At 40.1% G+C, this 16433-nt stretch overlaps 1 protein-coding gene and 1 long non-coding RNA gene across 23 annotated transcripts in view; one reads left to right on the plus strand and one right to left on the minus strand.

Annotated features, from left to right (window-relative positions):
- The window catches only part of KTN1 (kinectin 1), a 124024-nt gene extending 123200 nt beyond the window's left edge, over positions 1 to 824 (minus strand). For 5 of the 20 annotated variants that reach the window (XM_057488445.1, XM_057488444.1, XM_057488438.1 and 2 more), the window contains exon 1: positions 64 to 529. In XM_057488445.1, coding sequence (XP_057344428.1) covers positions 64 to 161 — 98 coding nt within the window. In that variant the 5' untranslated portion in view covers positions 162 to 529. Of the gene's footprint in view, positions 1 to 63; positions 540 to 653 lie in introns of those variants that run through there. The other 15 variants (XM_057488441.1, XM_057488435.1, XM_057488437.1 and 12 more) reach the window with 7 other exon arrangements.
- LOC118928942 (uncharacterized) lies at positions 41 to 15615 on the plus strand. Of its 3 annotated transcripts, none has more exons than XR_008992486.1 (4): positions 41 to 139; positions 1903 to 2107; positions 10864 to 10938; positions 11607 to 15615. It is a non-coding gene; the product is annotated as an uncharacterized LOC118928942 (long non-coding RNA). The 3 variants fall into 3 exon arrangements; XR_005031417.2 differs by having other exon boundaries at positions 44 to 139; positions 1900 to 2107; XR_005031414.2 differs by lacking the exon at positions 41 to 139 and adding an exon at positions 954 to 1379 and having other exon boundaries at positions 1900 to 2107.
- The last annotated feature ends 818 nt before the right edge of the window (positions 15616 to 16433 follow it).

Here is a 16433-nt window from a genome sequence, read left to right on the forward strand (position 1 = left end):
GTCCACAAGATTTTTCCACTCTGCCCTCATTCTGCTTTCCCATCCCCAGCCGCCCCGCACGACCTGGGCTGCGCAGGATGCTGGGAGGTGGTCCAGGGAAGGAGGCGAGCGCCGGCTCCCTGACCACCCGGAGGGATCGGTGAGGGCCGAAATTCCAGCATGGCGTAAGCGTGGCCCAGTTCCGGCCCAGGGACGCCGCCGGAGACACGCTCCCTCTGTCCACCGGCCGAGCAGGCGGTAATCCGCCATCCCTCCCGGGGGCCCTCAGGCCCGGCTAAAAATAGGCGCCTCGGTCACCCCAGGGCCCTCTCCGGCCAACTTCGCCTCGGGAGGCCACCCCAAGAGAGTCCCCACCGCGCTCCGAGCCCCCGCGGCAGAGCCGGGATCGAGCCCGGGGCGGCCCGGCGGGACCAAGAGGCCCCTCGGAACGGGTCCGTCGCGGCGTCCCGGCCCAGAAGGGGCCCGGCGGCGGCGAGCGGCAGCGCCCGAGGCCTACACGGCGGGCCGCCGCGACGGGCGGTGTCCGGGCCCCGCGGCCGCGCCCCCCGGCGGCGCGGCCCTCCCACCCGCCGTGGGACCCGGCGGCCAGCGCCGCCCTCCCCGCCACGGTCCCGCGGCTGGCGCCCGGGCTAGCGCGGCCTGCTCGCCCTTACCGTGCGCGGCCCGGGAAGGAGACCGGGAAAACGCGGCGGCGCGGGCACTACAGCCCGGGCCACCCGCTCCGAGGCCCCGCCGCCGCCGCAGTTGCTCAGGTGCCGTCGCACCGCCCGGCAGGAAACGGGCGGCTTCGGGGCGGGGCGGCCTCGGCACGTCCCGGCGTCTGGGACGGCGGTGCCGGGAGACCGGCCCCTTAAAGGGACAGGCGTCGGCCGCCTCGGCCCCCCGCGCACTCGCTCGAGCGCTCCCAGGCCCCCGCGTCCGGCTGGCTCGGGATTCCGGGCTTTCCTCCCGAGGGGGTCCCGCGACTAGGCGGAAAGTGGGAGCGCAGGGCTGGGCGGCTCAGCGGCCCATTCATTAGCCCTGCTCGCTCTATCCTTCTCCCAAAGCTAGTTTCGTCTTGCCGGGCCATTTCGCCAAAGCACCACCTGGCCGCCACACTGGCTGATCTTTTTTTTTTTTTAATCTTAAGCAAATGTACTCGATTTCACCCTGCCCGTCCCAAATTCCTTTCCAGAAATCACTGGAAAACAAAATATTCTGCTACTCTGTCTCGAGAGTTTCTGAATTCTCCTTTAGGCGACCCTAGCGTCAAACGAAGAAAGAAATTAAAATCCGACCTAAATAAACTGTGTGCTAATATTTGAAGCTGTTGGATCTGATGACTGGTGGCCATTCATGAAGCCGGGGCAAATAACTAGAAGCTGCGACGGAAAGGAAAGGTTGACCAGAATCCCTGTTTACTAGTTTGCAAAAAGGATGGCCGCGATCTTCCTGGTCCCCTGGCAAATGTGACGTGTTGATTGTCTTTGCTTACTGCTTATCAATCTCTTGCAGAATGCCAGGGACTGCCCAGACATATGCAAAACACTCCAAGGTCTCCTCAAATGTTATGAGAGCTCAGATCGATTCAAACGCTTTTAGAATGCGGTTAGAAATACAGAAAATTAGGACTCATCACTAACACCTCCCCTACATCCTGACGATGGGGGCAACAGGAGCAATCTTTAAGGAATAAACATGACAGCAATTCCTACATCAACACAATTTCCTTTACATGAGCTGACTAAAACGCACTATACATTTGTACTCTATTTTTGTCTAAGCTTTCTAGAGCACCTCCAAAGTACCGATGAAAACTGAACAATATGTGGTAGCTTGAGAAGTTGAGAATTCTGCCTGTCTTCAGCCACTATGCAGTCTTCTTTTAACTCCAGAAATGTCCTCTTTTTCCTTTCTCAGCAGGGTTACTCAGCTCTTTAGTGGCTTCAATGCCCTGCAAGCAATTTATCTCAACCACCGGCCGTCTCCTGAGCTTTTGCCAAAGGATCCAGCTTTACTGAAGAGCACAGCCATTAATCCTCTTAATACAAAGGGGAAAAGATATCAGTTCTATAATGGAGTTTAAGGACTCTGGATTAGATTACAAACAACCATCTAATTTCCTCTGGTTAGTACTAAACCAATTTCTATCATTTCTTTGACTTCAGTAAAACCTCAGTGTCATTTTAGAGACAGTAATATTTAGGTACATTTGTACATAAGACAAGTTGAGTTTAGGGGCATGTTAACCCTAAATATACTACTTCTTATAGTCAAGGATCACTTCTTGTGTTTCATAGTTTGAAACAGAGAAGCATAAATATATCAGCTATTTCATCTTTCCTGGGTGATTGAACTTTGACTTTTTGAAAGAGAAGTGATTAGATGCTTCATTCTTTATAAACTTTCTATTTATTCACATTAAAACAAAAAAAATTACTAGAACTGTTATGCCTGGTAAGCCCTGTTAGAAGTTAAGACCTACCCTTTAAGTTTTAAAGTGTAGTGTAATATGATATCATTAACTATAATTACCACATATAATCAACCTGAGATATAATTAACCTTGGTTGCTGCTTACTATGCTCCATGGTTACTAAAAGAGCAACTCACTTGCTAAAATGTTTTAGAGCTCCCAGCATCTGAGGTGCCTCCAGTTGTAAGAACTAAGAAATTAAATTTTATTGAACACTATGAAATGTAATGCTATTACCTAAAGAATACTCATCTCTCTTCTTTTTTTAATTTAATAAAATGGAATTTACTAGAGATTGCCTTCTGACTCCTAGCATGTAGTAATTCGTTTTTCTGAATTTTGGGAAAGTTTTAAGGACACACAGTACACCACCACCTCTCTCTAGCAGATAATAAAGAAAGCTGGCTATTCCTGTTTTGTCCAGTGAAGACTTCCCAGAAGAAGTGAGTTATGTAGGGATTTGAGTAATATGTGAGTAACAGATTACATCTCCTACTCCTCCGGATCAGGTATAGCAGGATGAAAGCATAATAGAAGCAATTCACAGAACTAAAAGTAAAGGGAAGATTACAAGCCCACCGTCTCCACCCAAATATGGGGTGGGCAAGATCATGGAAACACCTGCAACTGCAGATCTAGAAATAATCGACTATTCTAGTAAAGTACCTGGCCTACCACTATTAGAGGTCTGCACTATGCCCCTTTGACATATATTGTCTCTCCAAGCATGTGGCATTCAAGTGCTTTCATGTCAAACTTGTCACTCTGTGTGCAGAGGTGGGATCCGGGTGTCCCTTTCTCTTGAATCTGGGAGGTCACTGTGACTCCTGTGCCCAGTAGACTATGCCAGAAGTTATACCGTGCAAAGTTCTGGGCTCACACTATAAAAGAGAGGCAGTTGCTCTTCTTTTCTCTTGGAACCATTTATCTTAGAGCCTGAGCTGCCATGTGCAAAGTCCAGCTACCTTGCAGGAGAGCCCATGTGGAGAAGCCCTATGAGTACACAGCAAGGCAGAGAGATCCATCAGGGCCTAGCTTTTCAACTACCCCCACCAACTTGCCAGCTAAATAAATGAATTCTTCTAGAACCCAGACTATCTACTCCACAAGCTAAATACCATCAAGTGAGCCCTGTCAGTACCATATGGAGTAGAAGAATCACCCAGCCAAGCCCTGCTGGAATTTATGACCCCATGTATTTTTTGTGAGTTTTGGACATTTGTCATGCAGTAAGATAGATAAGGTGAACATCTTTCTTCCACTTGTAAATAACTGCAAGAAATGTTAGAGTCTCATTTAAGCAGAAGGGAGTTTCTACTTTGCACATACAATCCGAAGACATCACTGGGGTCTTCCAAGGGAAATTTGGGCGGGAATAGGTGGGGAGTTAAATCTACTTGGTAGCATGATTTAATGTTATTGCAACCATCTTCAGGTCTCCCATCTTCCAAGGTTGTCCAATAATTGGAAACTAGTGGATTGAATGGGGAAAGAGGAACCAATATTTCTTGTGCATATGCCCTGTGCAGGTGTTAAGCTCACAGGATCATTAAAACAACTCTATGGTATAGTACTAGACTCACACTGAATAGCTACCTCAAGAACACAGAGCTGAAACAACAGAGCTAAACCCGGATATGTTTGACTCCAATTCCCATACATGTGCCTCTGCACTAGGTTGATTCCTATATATTTAAGAAACCTTTAAGTATACAAACATTAAAGTGTGAGTTTTCATTTACATACAGGTTTCACTCATGAAATCTTGTTTTGTCATCAGCATAAATAATGAGCAGCTCTATAACACTAATTTAAATCAGCAATATTAAATTGGCTGCCTGCCAGTATCATGTGAACTCTTCTAACAGGAAGAATTTGGTGTCGAAATAATGTACAGTTGTCCAAGTATACTTAGCAGTTGGAAGAAGCAGCCTTTAAAGCCTCTTTGATTCTTGATTCCATTTTATATACTTCCATATAAGGATTTTTGTTAAATACTGAATTTGTAATCACAATCACAGAATTTGCTTTTGCTCTTCAGTTCTGCTTCTTTCTAGCTGTGTGGTTTTAGACAAGTCACTTCACTTCTCAGAGCTTTAGTTTCCTCTCTGACTATCTGAGGGTCAAAGTATTTATCATCAAGGGTTCATGTAAGAATGAAATGGAATCATGTATTTTTAAATATTTTCAAACTATAAAATGGTATACAAATCTATTATTATAGACTAACCACCTTATTCCAGGTTCCTACTTAATATAAATACTATATGAGGCATTATATCTGAATAGTAACTTCCATGTTAGCTACTTTACAGATACCACATATGATTGCTAATTCTAACAATGGAATGAGATGTAATTGTGCCCATTTTATAGTTGAGAAAGCAGACTCCGAAAATCAAGTTACTTGCCTGGGTCAAATGGCTATGGAAGTGGCAGAGCTGAATCTGAAACTCCAAAATCCAAGCTTTTTCCATTCCACCCACCACATGCCAACAGGGTAGTTTATAAACCAGCTAGTACAGCTTAAAAAGGAGAGTTGACATCTTTCTTCTTGCCTTAGGCCAAACCACTCTTACCCCACTAGGTAAGTAGAAATTATTCTTATCTCTAAAAACTTTACATGTAATTCAACACCCTATCTTCAACAGCTATTAACAGTGTTTAAATGCTTACTGTCTCTCAGTATAGTTCTTCTATTGTTCAAACCTCAATCTTAGACACATTTTTAATTGCACATTAATTGTTAAAAGACATTTGGCAAATAAAAAATAAAATGGAAATAAAAAGCTTATTACCTATAGACTGCCATCCAGAGATAATCATGGTAACATTTTTTAATTTATTCCATTTTTTAAACCTGTGCATATTTTTACTGTAATTATGATTGTAAATACCAAATGAAGTAACATAAGCAAAAAATTTCAATTGTTCTGTTTCTTAACAACTATTTTTTCTGACTTTAACTCATGAAGTTGGCAGGACTATTACACAGAGAGACAGAACAAAGAAATGTGATAAGTTATCCCTGATAGTATCTTCATGCCAAGATATTATGAAAGATATATTATTTGAATATGGGCTTGGTATTCGATAATATTAGAGGACTATTGTTAGTTTTCTTGGGTGTAATAATATATGCGGTTGCAATATGTAATTATGTAAAATACCTTTGTTTTTCAGAATACTTGTTGAAGTACTTAGGGGTAAACATCATGATGTCTATGACATAATTTCAAATGATTCATAAAAAATACATGTGGATAAAGGAACAATGGAAAAATGTCACCAACTGTTCAGTCTGCGAAGTAGGTGTACAGGTATACACAGCACTGTTTTTTAACTTTTTTGTATGTTTGAAATTTTTCACAATAAAATGCTGAGAAAATCTGAAACATGATTATTGTAGAAAATTTGCAGAAAATAGAAAAATGTAAGGAGAAAAATCAGTGTGGTTTTTTTCAGCCTTTTCTTGTATCTTTTGTGATGGTCACATTTCCTTGTAAATACATGAAGAGTTTATTAAAACTAACCTTGCAGTCTTCTTTCTCTAATCCAGTTCCTTCTAGGTCTAACTTTCAGTGTCTTCCTATCTTTGGAGTCCTTTCATTCATACTTCCCATGGCATTTACTCTTTAATAATGGATGCTACATTTTTACTAATAAGAGACCTCAATGATGCACAGGATAAAAGAAATTAATTTGTCATTGTTTTAGTCCTCACATGACAAGTTTTATTTGTTTAGTAGGTTAAATCAGCGGATTAGTACTAGCTATTCAGTAAAGCCTTAATAGAAAATGTGCTCAACATGCAGGCTGTTAGTGTCACTTAAAAAAAAATTCTCTTTCACCGCTACCCTTACACAAGCTTTAACCCAACCAGCCATGTTGCAGACCTGAGGAATCAGGCAAGAAAACCTGGACATTTCAGCGTAAACCATCATCGCTGCTGCCCAAATAATTCTTGAAAGTATGGCCTGGTGAGGGCAGATCAGTAGCAATAAATCAAACCAAGTCCCCAATGTTTACAATATGCACAGCATCATGTTAGGTGCTTAAATATAAAAGGCACATTAAAAAATTTTTCTCTTCCAGAATGGTGCTTGCTTTTTAAGCCACACTTGTTTTGCTGGCTCATATTCGGTCCTATGATAACTTTTACATCCCAGCCAGTCCTTGCTCAACGTTTTTCCTCCCCACAGTATGACAGTCCTGTAATTAACCTTTCCCAGGCTTTGTTCTGTTTATTTTCTGACTTCTCTCCAATTTACAAATTTCCTTTAATCTGGGTCAACAATTTTTAAAAGCCACCTTTTGGTACTTCCGTGTATTGTTTTGGAAATTTTATATTTATGAGGAAAAGTAAACAGATTGCAAGCTCCTTTACAAATCATTATTCCATGATGGCTGTAGAATAACTCCTCTGGATGCTGACTCACATGACACACAGTTCTGGATGTTGGCCCTCTCGGCCTCCTCAGGGACCTCATTCCATCAGCAATGCTTTTTTTTGTCTGTATTGTCAGCCTTTCCCTCTCTATCAGTCATTAGTGCATTCAGGGCTCTCTGCTTAAATGAGGGGGGAGAGAGTCCCTTCAAATTCCAGACCACCCCATCTGCTCCATTTCCTGCAAAGCCAGGGTTTTGGTTGGTTGGTTGATTGGTTAGTCACAAGGCAACTTACTTGACTGTATTTACACTACTCATTTGCCCACTCCTCATACTAAAATAATCTGCTTCTGCACCCATAACTGAATTCTGAAATACTTCTCATCAAAGTCATCAATGATCTGCCTGCTGTAACTCCTCTGTCACATGACACCACTGATTACTTCTGGAAATGCTTCTCTTTTCTGGACTCCAGTGACCTCACCCACCTGGCTCTTTTGCCCTTTCTTTTCCCTCTCTCCAGCATGAAGCTCCTTCTCAATCTCTCTTTTTTTTTTTTTATTGAAGTATAGTTGATACACAGTCTTATAGTAGTTTCAAGTATACAACACATTGGTTCAACTGTTACCCATATTATTAATGGGCATTTAAGTTTTAAATGCCACTTTAAGTTTATCTTCTCTGTCATTTTGTGTTGATGTTCCACAGAGTTCCAGTCTTGTCCCTTTATTTTCTCACTTTGCAGTCCCTGGCCGGTCTTTTGTTATAATCCATATTCCCATGTGAAGGTTCAGTTGCTGCATTAGGCAACCTCTATTGCCAAGGAAAAGACATCTGTATTAGCACTCCCAGAGAAATAGAACCATAGGATGTATATATATTTAGAGAGAAAGAGATTTATTTTGAGGAATTGGTGATTCCTCAATTCACATCATCATGGAGGCTGACGAGTCCAAAATCTTGCAGGTTGACAAGCAGGCTGGAGACCCAAGGAAGAGTCACTGCTGCAGGTCAAGTCCCAAGGCAGAGTTCCCTCTTCTTCTCAGGCTTTCTCTCTTAGGGTCTTTAGTTGATTGCATGAGACTCACGCACTTTACCCAGAGTCTGCTGATTTAAGTGTTTTATCTAAAAAATACTTTCACAGAAACATGGAGAATAATGTTTGACCAAACATCTGGGTGCATAAGTTAACACATAATGTTAACCATTCTGGTATCTTTGGATTCTGGAGCAACATATATCACATTTGGGTCTTCTACTCTCATGTACTGAGTAACCTATTGGGCTGCTAATTTTGAGTGGGACCCAAAACAAGAAAGAACTCTGTAGAAGGTCCAAGGTTTATATACCCTTTTTTCAATTGAGCTTTGTGATGCAGCAGATCCAACAATGCTGGAGGTACCTGTAGAAGAGGGAGATACTGTGTAAAGTCTCTAGCAAGTCTCAATAGGAGAATCATAGTGCAGACGTCAAAGTTTGGGAGTATACTGAAAGTATTGTGCCCTAATTGAGATCAAGTACCTAACCATGGAACACCAAGTGACCAGGGACCTGAGTTGCCCATTATGAACTGAGTGTAATTTGACCCATCAAACCATAAATTTGGGTGCAGAAAAGGATGTTCATCATCAGAAAGACATGGTTTATGCAAGATCCAGCTTAAGTAGGTTCTGAGTTACATAAGCAAGTGACTCAGACTTCTGTACCATCTACCCTTTGCTGCCTCTCCTTCACTCACACCTATGGTCTCATAAGAAATTCCACTTGATCAAGGAAGAAAAAAATTGAGCCTGGCTTAAAGAAGCAACTACGCAATTTCGTGGGCACCAGCTGAAAGTCAATGCTATGTAATCACAGCCCCATTCAGGGGTGGCCCTGAAGAATGAAGTAGAAGATAAATTTTCCCGGTGGGCAGAAAGTCAAGCTGTGCATCTAGTATGCACTTTTACTGGAAGGAGAAATGACTGTATATTTAGATCAACACAAATCATGGGCTGGAGGTAAGGAACTTAGAAGGTACAAGACTAGAGAACTGATAAGAACGAGGTTTGGGGAAGAGGCGCGTGGATGTGCCCACTGAATAATGGACATGGAAAGTAGGGATATTTCTTTCCCATGTGAATGATCGTCTAGAGCATAAGATTGCAGCTGTCTATAATCAGGTTGGCAAGATGAGCCACTGTGGGTATACCAACCTTCCTTGGCCAACCTGCAATTATTCAATGAGCTCATGAATAAAGTGGCCTCAGCAGCAAAGATGGAGAATATGCAGGGGTTCAAGCACATGGACTTCTTCTCACCAAGGCTAATCTAGCTACCAGCACTGCTAAGTGCCCAACTTACCAAAAGCAGAAACCTCCCCTGAACTCTGGGGGGAAGAGCAGCCATCAGATGGCAGGTTGGTTTTATTAAACACTTTCCATCATGAAGGGAGCAGTGCCTGGTCCTCACTGGAACAGACACTTATTCTAGATAGGATTTGCCTTCCCTGCATGCAAAACTTCTACTATCACCTCCATCTGAGTACTTCCTCAGTGCCTATTCACTGTCATAGAAGTCCACAAAACATTGTTCTAAGGAACTCATTTCACAGCAAAAACAGTGAGGCAACGGGCTCACTAATGTAGCTCACATTTAGAATGATTGGCATGGTTATCAAAGACCCAGTTTGGGTGACAAATGAGAGACTAGAGACAATGGCTTGCAACATTAAGGTGCTCTTCTACTAGATGCATTATTTACACAGAATAAGCTACCAATACATATGCCTCCTTCTTTTTACCTCACACAGTAGATCAGTGCAGAAACCAAGGGGAACATGTGAAAGTGGCTCTTCTTGTTGTTATACCTAACCGTCTGTTACAAACATTTTGCTTCTACTCTCTGCATGTTTAGAGGTCTTGATTCCCAAGGGAGAAAGGCTTCCACCAGAAGACACAGCGTGGTTCTATTTGAACTGAAAGAGTAGGCTGCCATCTGGCCATGTGTTTTCTCAAGCCAGAGAGACAAGAAGAATACGCTTACTGATTGGGTATTGGATCTGCGCTACCAAGGAGATCTGACCTCTGCTTAGCTATCTCAGAACTAGGTTGACCAACTTGAACCAATTTGCCTGAGATTTACCTAGTTTTATCACTCAAAGTCTCACATCCTAGGAAAATCTTCAGTCCCACACAAATTGGACAGCTAGTCACCCAAGGAACTCCCCTAAGACACTGAAGGCCCTCTGTAAACTTGCTTTAGAATGGATCTTATTTAGGTTAGGCTAAATCCATGCCTATGTTCCCCAAATATATTCTTAATGATACCCACACTTATTCTGCATCCCAGAGAGTAATCTTTGATGATAGCTTGCCCCTTATTCACTTACTTCTCACAGACATCATCTTCAGTGGCTTATGGATACAAAACGCTTTTCAGGACACAATTATGCTTCCTTGGCAAATAGCATTTATGCTCTTTACTCATATTTTCCCATGTTTTCCAGGGTGTGGATATAGTACTTTGATCTTTTCTTTTTTGTGAATTCTCACCAACCTTATTTTCCCAGCACTATGGAAAATTTATGCTAGATCTGGAAGAGATCATACAAATCATCTAATTCAAACCCCAGCATTTCATGTTCACTCGCAATACTCTGTTATTTAAATATCATTATTTTTGTTTTAGGTTATGATTTGTCATATTCACCAAGCATTCATTTCCTTAACTGACCAAAAACTACACTTGCACATTTAATCCAATGAGTGGTTTATTTTTTGCTTGTATAATGATTGCACGCTCTGTCTTTCAAGACCCAGAAAAGGCTCAGTGTTCTTACACATCTCATCAAAAATCACTACTCAATGAGGGCTTGTTGATGAGGGACATCAGCCTTTAAAGTATTGAACATCAGTCTCATTTTCTATTGTATCCGGGTAATGACATCAGTGATTGTCAAAAGAACTGTATGCAGATGGATTTTGCTTACAGCACCAATCACAGAGTCAAATTTACGATTAAGATTTATTTCATTTCAGGTCAGAAAAAAACTGAGGTAAAACAATGGCCTCCCACGAAACCTCCATCGGTGCTACTCTCAACCACATAATGGGGTAAGTAGATCACTAGTCTTGCGTTATAGTCTTATGAGTCAGTTCTTCTAATTTTCCAAGGAGCACAATAAGGAAGAGAAGAATTTTGCAGAAACAATGAACTGCAAATTTAAATACTAACCAAGAAATATTCACCATACTTAGAAACTCAGGCCAGGGGTTGTGTGGGTAAAATTGTAACATTTCCAGAATATTTTGCCTGGCTTTAGCACATCTGCATATCAATAGGCTTTCAGAGGTAGGAAGAAGTATGGCTTTAGTGCATTTGCATCATTCCTCAGGGGTGGAGAGAAGCTCATCTCCATATCAATAGGTAATTACCTGGGCTAGGAGGGTTTATCTATACCTGAGAGGGGAGGAGGAGGGCTGGTTTTTCTGCTGCTGGAGCAGAAGAGAGATGGGCTGGACAGCAGTTTTGTAAGCAATAAATGGATTTTAAACTTTTTTTCTCCCTTTGACTGATTTCGGCTTTTAGGGGTATTTTGCCCCAGGATTTTCTCTCCCCGGATTTACAGATTGTCAGAGTCCACTTCTTGTGAAATTGCCAGGAGGGAAAAGAGATTTCTACTGTCAGCTAAAGGCCAAAGAAAGAGGTTTCTTTTTAATCACCTTTTTCCTTCTTTGACTTTGAAAGTCATTCTTTTATAACTTTACTTTCTTTTACTAAGAGCACCCGGACTTACGGGAGATTTGAATTCCCATTGGCTCAGCAGATGGGAAAGAAACCGAGATCACAGGAGCACAAAGGTCAATAGCAACAAGCTTCTTCCAGCTTCTGGCCACCTGACGGAAGATATAATGTCAAGATTAGTAAAAAGCCCAGATCCAAATACTGATGCTCCACTGAGAAGTTCTACAGAAACTTTTGTCAGAAGTTATTTCAAATGAGGAAAAGAGAAAGAACGGGTATGTGAAAGAGAAAAAGTATTTTGATTAAAAGATGTTCAAATCAACAGCTGAAGCATTATACAAGGCTTCAGGTTTGATTGATCTCTGAACTTTTTCTCCAATTTCTTTTCATAAATCTTGTAGTTAATCCTATCAGTTGTAGGAGTGTACTGTAGGTGGTAAACAATTCTCAAGTGACTTCGGAGCAGAAATCAAGTCTAGGGTAGAGCTGTAAGATCCTTTATTAAGAAGTCAGGGGGACTGTGTCTCATAGATCCTCGCAGACAGACAGGAAGTCTTCGAAAGATTTCAAAAGTGTATCTTGCAGACTTGCTCAGTTTAAACAGTGGGGCTTCTAAGAATCTCAGGCTGTTGTCCTATAGCGGCTTCACAGGGAGTCCAAAGTAGATAAAAAGCGTATTTCAAAGAGATTTGTAGGCCTGGGTTTTATATAATGGAATGGATTATAAAGTGACCCTTAGGAAATCTGCAGTCTTTAAAGAATTATATCAGCATGATCTGAAAAAGACAGACATAGAGCACCTGCCATACCTTTACTAGCATTTCTCTAAGTGTGGTTCACAAATTACTGTGATCCACATCAGACCACCTGGGCTGAATAATTTTTGGGGGGTGGGGGAAGGAGACACAGCCAGAGATGAACATTGTTAATAGGTAGTATTTCCGAATGCCTCAAACAGACCTACTTACATATTTCTAAATATATTATTCCCTGAGGCACTGCCTTCCATTCCGTTATGTTGAAATACAGTTTTCCATTTCTCACATCATAGCCACAGTTTAAATTTTATGCCTTCTGTCCTTTCATTGAATAGTGGTAGGTCAATTGGACCATTTGCATTAGGAACTGTGATGCCTAGCTCACATTATACACACACACAAACATTAATTTGAATGAATTGTAGCCCTAAACATGAAAAGTAAAATAATGCTCTTAGAAAAACATAGGAGAATATCTTCACAACCTTGAGTTAGACAAACATTAAATAAGAGAAAGAAGCATAAGCATAAAACAAAAGATAAAAACTGCATTTCATTGAAATTAAGAACTTTTGGTGAAGAAACACCATTAAGAGTGAAATGCAAGGTAGAGCTAGAAGATATTTGCAATACATATGTCAACAAAGTACTTGTATCCAGAATATGTAAAGAACCCCTACAACTCTAAAAGAAAAAGACAGATGTCCTATTTTTGAAATTGGAAAACCTGAAACAGTTTTTTCTCACAATTCTGGAGGCTATAGGTCCAAGATCAAGATGTCAGCAGATGCAGTTTCTTTTGAACTTCTCTCCTTGGCTTGCAGAGGACACCTCACTGTGCAGTCACAGGGCCTTCTGTCTGTGCCTTCATGCCCTGAGTGTCTCTCTGTATGTCCTGATCTTTTCTTATAAGGACACCAGTCATATTGGATTAGGACCTATATTAATGACCCCATTTTAACTCAACTACATCATCATGAACTTACATAATAAACATAAGTGTCTGGTTAAAAACAAAAACAAAAATGAAAAACAAAAAGAATAGTGATTACCATCATACCACCACCAGAATGGCTAAGACTGGCAATACTAAATGTGGGCAAGGATGTGGAGAACCTGAAAGAACTGCCTTACTTTGGTGGTGGGAGTATAAATTAGTACAAACACTTTGGGAAACTTTCAATACTAAAGCTGAACATATGTATACACTACAATCCAGAAATTCTACTCCAGTATATTTGCCCAACAGAAATAAGTACACAAATCCACCAAAAGGCGTGTATGAGAAGGTTCATAGGAGAAACTGGAAAGAACCCATGTATCCATCAAACATTGTATGGATTATAAAATAATGTGTATATTGTTATAATGGAAGACTTTATGGAAAGAAAAAACCACACTTGCTATTGCTATACACAATCACATGAATTAATCTCTTAGGCATGACATTGAGTAAAAGAAGTTGGACACAATGGAGTACACACTATATAATTCGATTTTTATGACGTTCAAGAACGTGAAACTAATTAATAGTGATATTAGTCAGAATATGGGTTCCCTTTTGGAGAAGGACAGCATTGACTAGAAGGGGACATAGGAAGCCTTCTAGTAAGCTGTGAACATTGTATATCTTTTTTTTTCAAGCTTTATTGAGGGAGGATGTTCTAGGTTTTGGTTTAGGTGGTAGTTACACTAGTATATACATATGTAAAATTTCATTGAGCTGTGTTGCTAATATTGGTGTTTTGATGTACCTAAGTTACACCTCAATTTGAAAAAAAAAGTAAACAGTAAAAACAAACCAAAGCTGTACCCATCTTTCCAAGGGGCAGGTTGACAGAAGGAGAGGGGGATATAGATGAAAGAAGATTGGTCATGTATTGATAATTGTTGAAGCTGGGCAATCTATACATTGAGGCTTATAATATTCTCACTAATTTTTTTTTCCATTAAAGAGAAACATTTTGCCCATTCTAACAGGCCCATTTCAAAGCCACCTCAAAATTTTATTTCTTCTTCCTTTGAACTTCCAAAGCATTTTGCTTGTTAGTAGAAACTGTCTTTCACTCATTCTCTAAACTCAGTGGCTCTCCTTCCTCTCGTTGCTGCCTCGTAGCACCTTCACCGATAGGCTCCCCTCTAGGATACCCAAGCACAAGCGAGTTATGCACACCAAGGGGCAGTTACGTTTCTCACAAAACCTGCTCATGTCACATTTCTGTTATCATATTTACATAACTTCATCAAATAGTGCAAATCAAATAGTTCAAAGAGCTGTTTATTGAAACCATGCTCACTACTCTGGAAAGAGTTGCTAAAGGCAAATAACTAGAAAATTTAATGTCAAATTAGGTGTTTAAATCTGTGAACTATACTGAAAACCACTAAATTGTACAGTTGAGAGGTGAATTTTATGGGATATGAATTATATCTTAATAAAGTTGCTATAAAATATAGGAGTGGATGTGGTGACTGCATAACATTGCAAGAATTTTGAAAAAAAATCCAGAAGGCCTTTGCAGTAACTTTGTCAGTGTCTTTAATTTCTCATTCTTTTTTAAGAAAATACAACGGGAATCACAGACTATGCTTTTGAGTATGGTTTACACAAGAAAAACCATATAGAACTCTAATCAGCAAACCTTTGTTCAAAGAAATCTTGGCCCTACATCAAACTATTGGACAGTGGATGCATACTGATATTGTTCTAGGCTAAAATAAAATGTTTAAAAGACTAATGTATTTTTATTCTTCTCTTAGTCATGCCATATATATGTTTAATATACAAGTTTTTTTGAGATATAATTCACAAATTCATCCATTTAAAATACTCAAGCCAATGGTTTTTAATATATTCAGAATTGTACAAACCATCACCACAATAATTTTTAAAGTATTTTCATCATCCCAAAAAGAAATCCATACCCATTAGCAGTCAACCCCCATTTCTCCTACAGCTCTTGGAAACCACTAACCTTTCTGTCTCTATTGATTTACCTATTCTGTACATTTCCTATCAATGGAATCATATAATAATTGATCTTTTGTGTCTGGCTTCTTTCACTTAGCATAATGTTTTCAAGGTTCATCCACATTATAGCATTAATCAGTACTTCATCCCTTTTTTTGGCTAAACAATATTCCATTTTGTGGATAAACTACATTTTATTTATCCATTTATCAACTGATGGACACTTGAGTTGTTACCATTTTTTGTTTTTTATGAATAATGTTGCTATGAATATTCATGTACAAATTTTTGTGCAGACAGTTGTTTTCATTTCTCTTGGGTATGTCATTGCTAGGTCATATGGTAACTCTACGTTTAACCTTTGGAGGAACTGTCAAACTGTTTACTGCAGCAGCTGCATTATTTTATATTCCTACCAGTAATATATGAGGGTTCCAATTTCTCCACATCCTTGCCAATACTTGCTTTTATTTGTCTTTTTAATTATAGCTCTTCTAGTGGATGTGAAGTGGTAACTTATTGTAGTTTTGATTTGCATTTCCCTGATAACAATGTTGAGCATCTTTTCATATACCTATTGGCCACTTGTATATCTTCTTCAGAGAAATATCTGTTCAAGTTCTTTTCCATGTTTTAATCAGATTATTATTATTTTTTGCTATTGAGCTGTATGATCAGAAGACTTAATATTGTTAAAATGTTTGTACTACCAAAAGAGATCTATAAAATCAGTGATATCCCCTTCAAAATCTCAATGGCATTTTTTACCAAAATAAGAAAAAATCTTAAAATGTATATGGAACCACAAAAGACCCAGAACAGCCAAAGTGATCTTGAGAAAGATGGGAGTATTACATTTTCTGATTTCAAAATATATTGCAAAGCTACAGTAATTGAAATAGTGTAGTATTGGCATAATGACAGACACAAACCAATGGAATAGGATTGAAAGCCCAGAAACAAACCCATGCATATATGATCAATTGATCTTTGATAAGAATGCTGAGAAACTACAATGGGGAAAAGATAATGTCTTCAATAAATGGTGCCTAGAAAACTGTATATTCACATGCAAAAAATGAAACTGGACTCCTGCCTCACAGCACCCACAAAAATCAACTCTAGTTGCAAGTGC

Source organism: Manis pentadactyla, chromosome 11 (genome assembly GCF_030020395.1).
Source record: "Manis pentadactyla isolate mManPen7 chromosome 11, mManPen7.hap1, whole genome shotgun sequence".
Lineage (NCBI taxonomy): Eukaryota > Metazoa > Chordata > Mammalia > Pholidota > Manidae > Manis > Manis pentadactyla.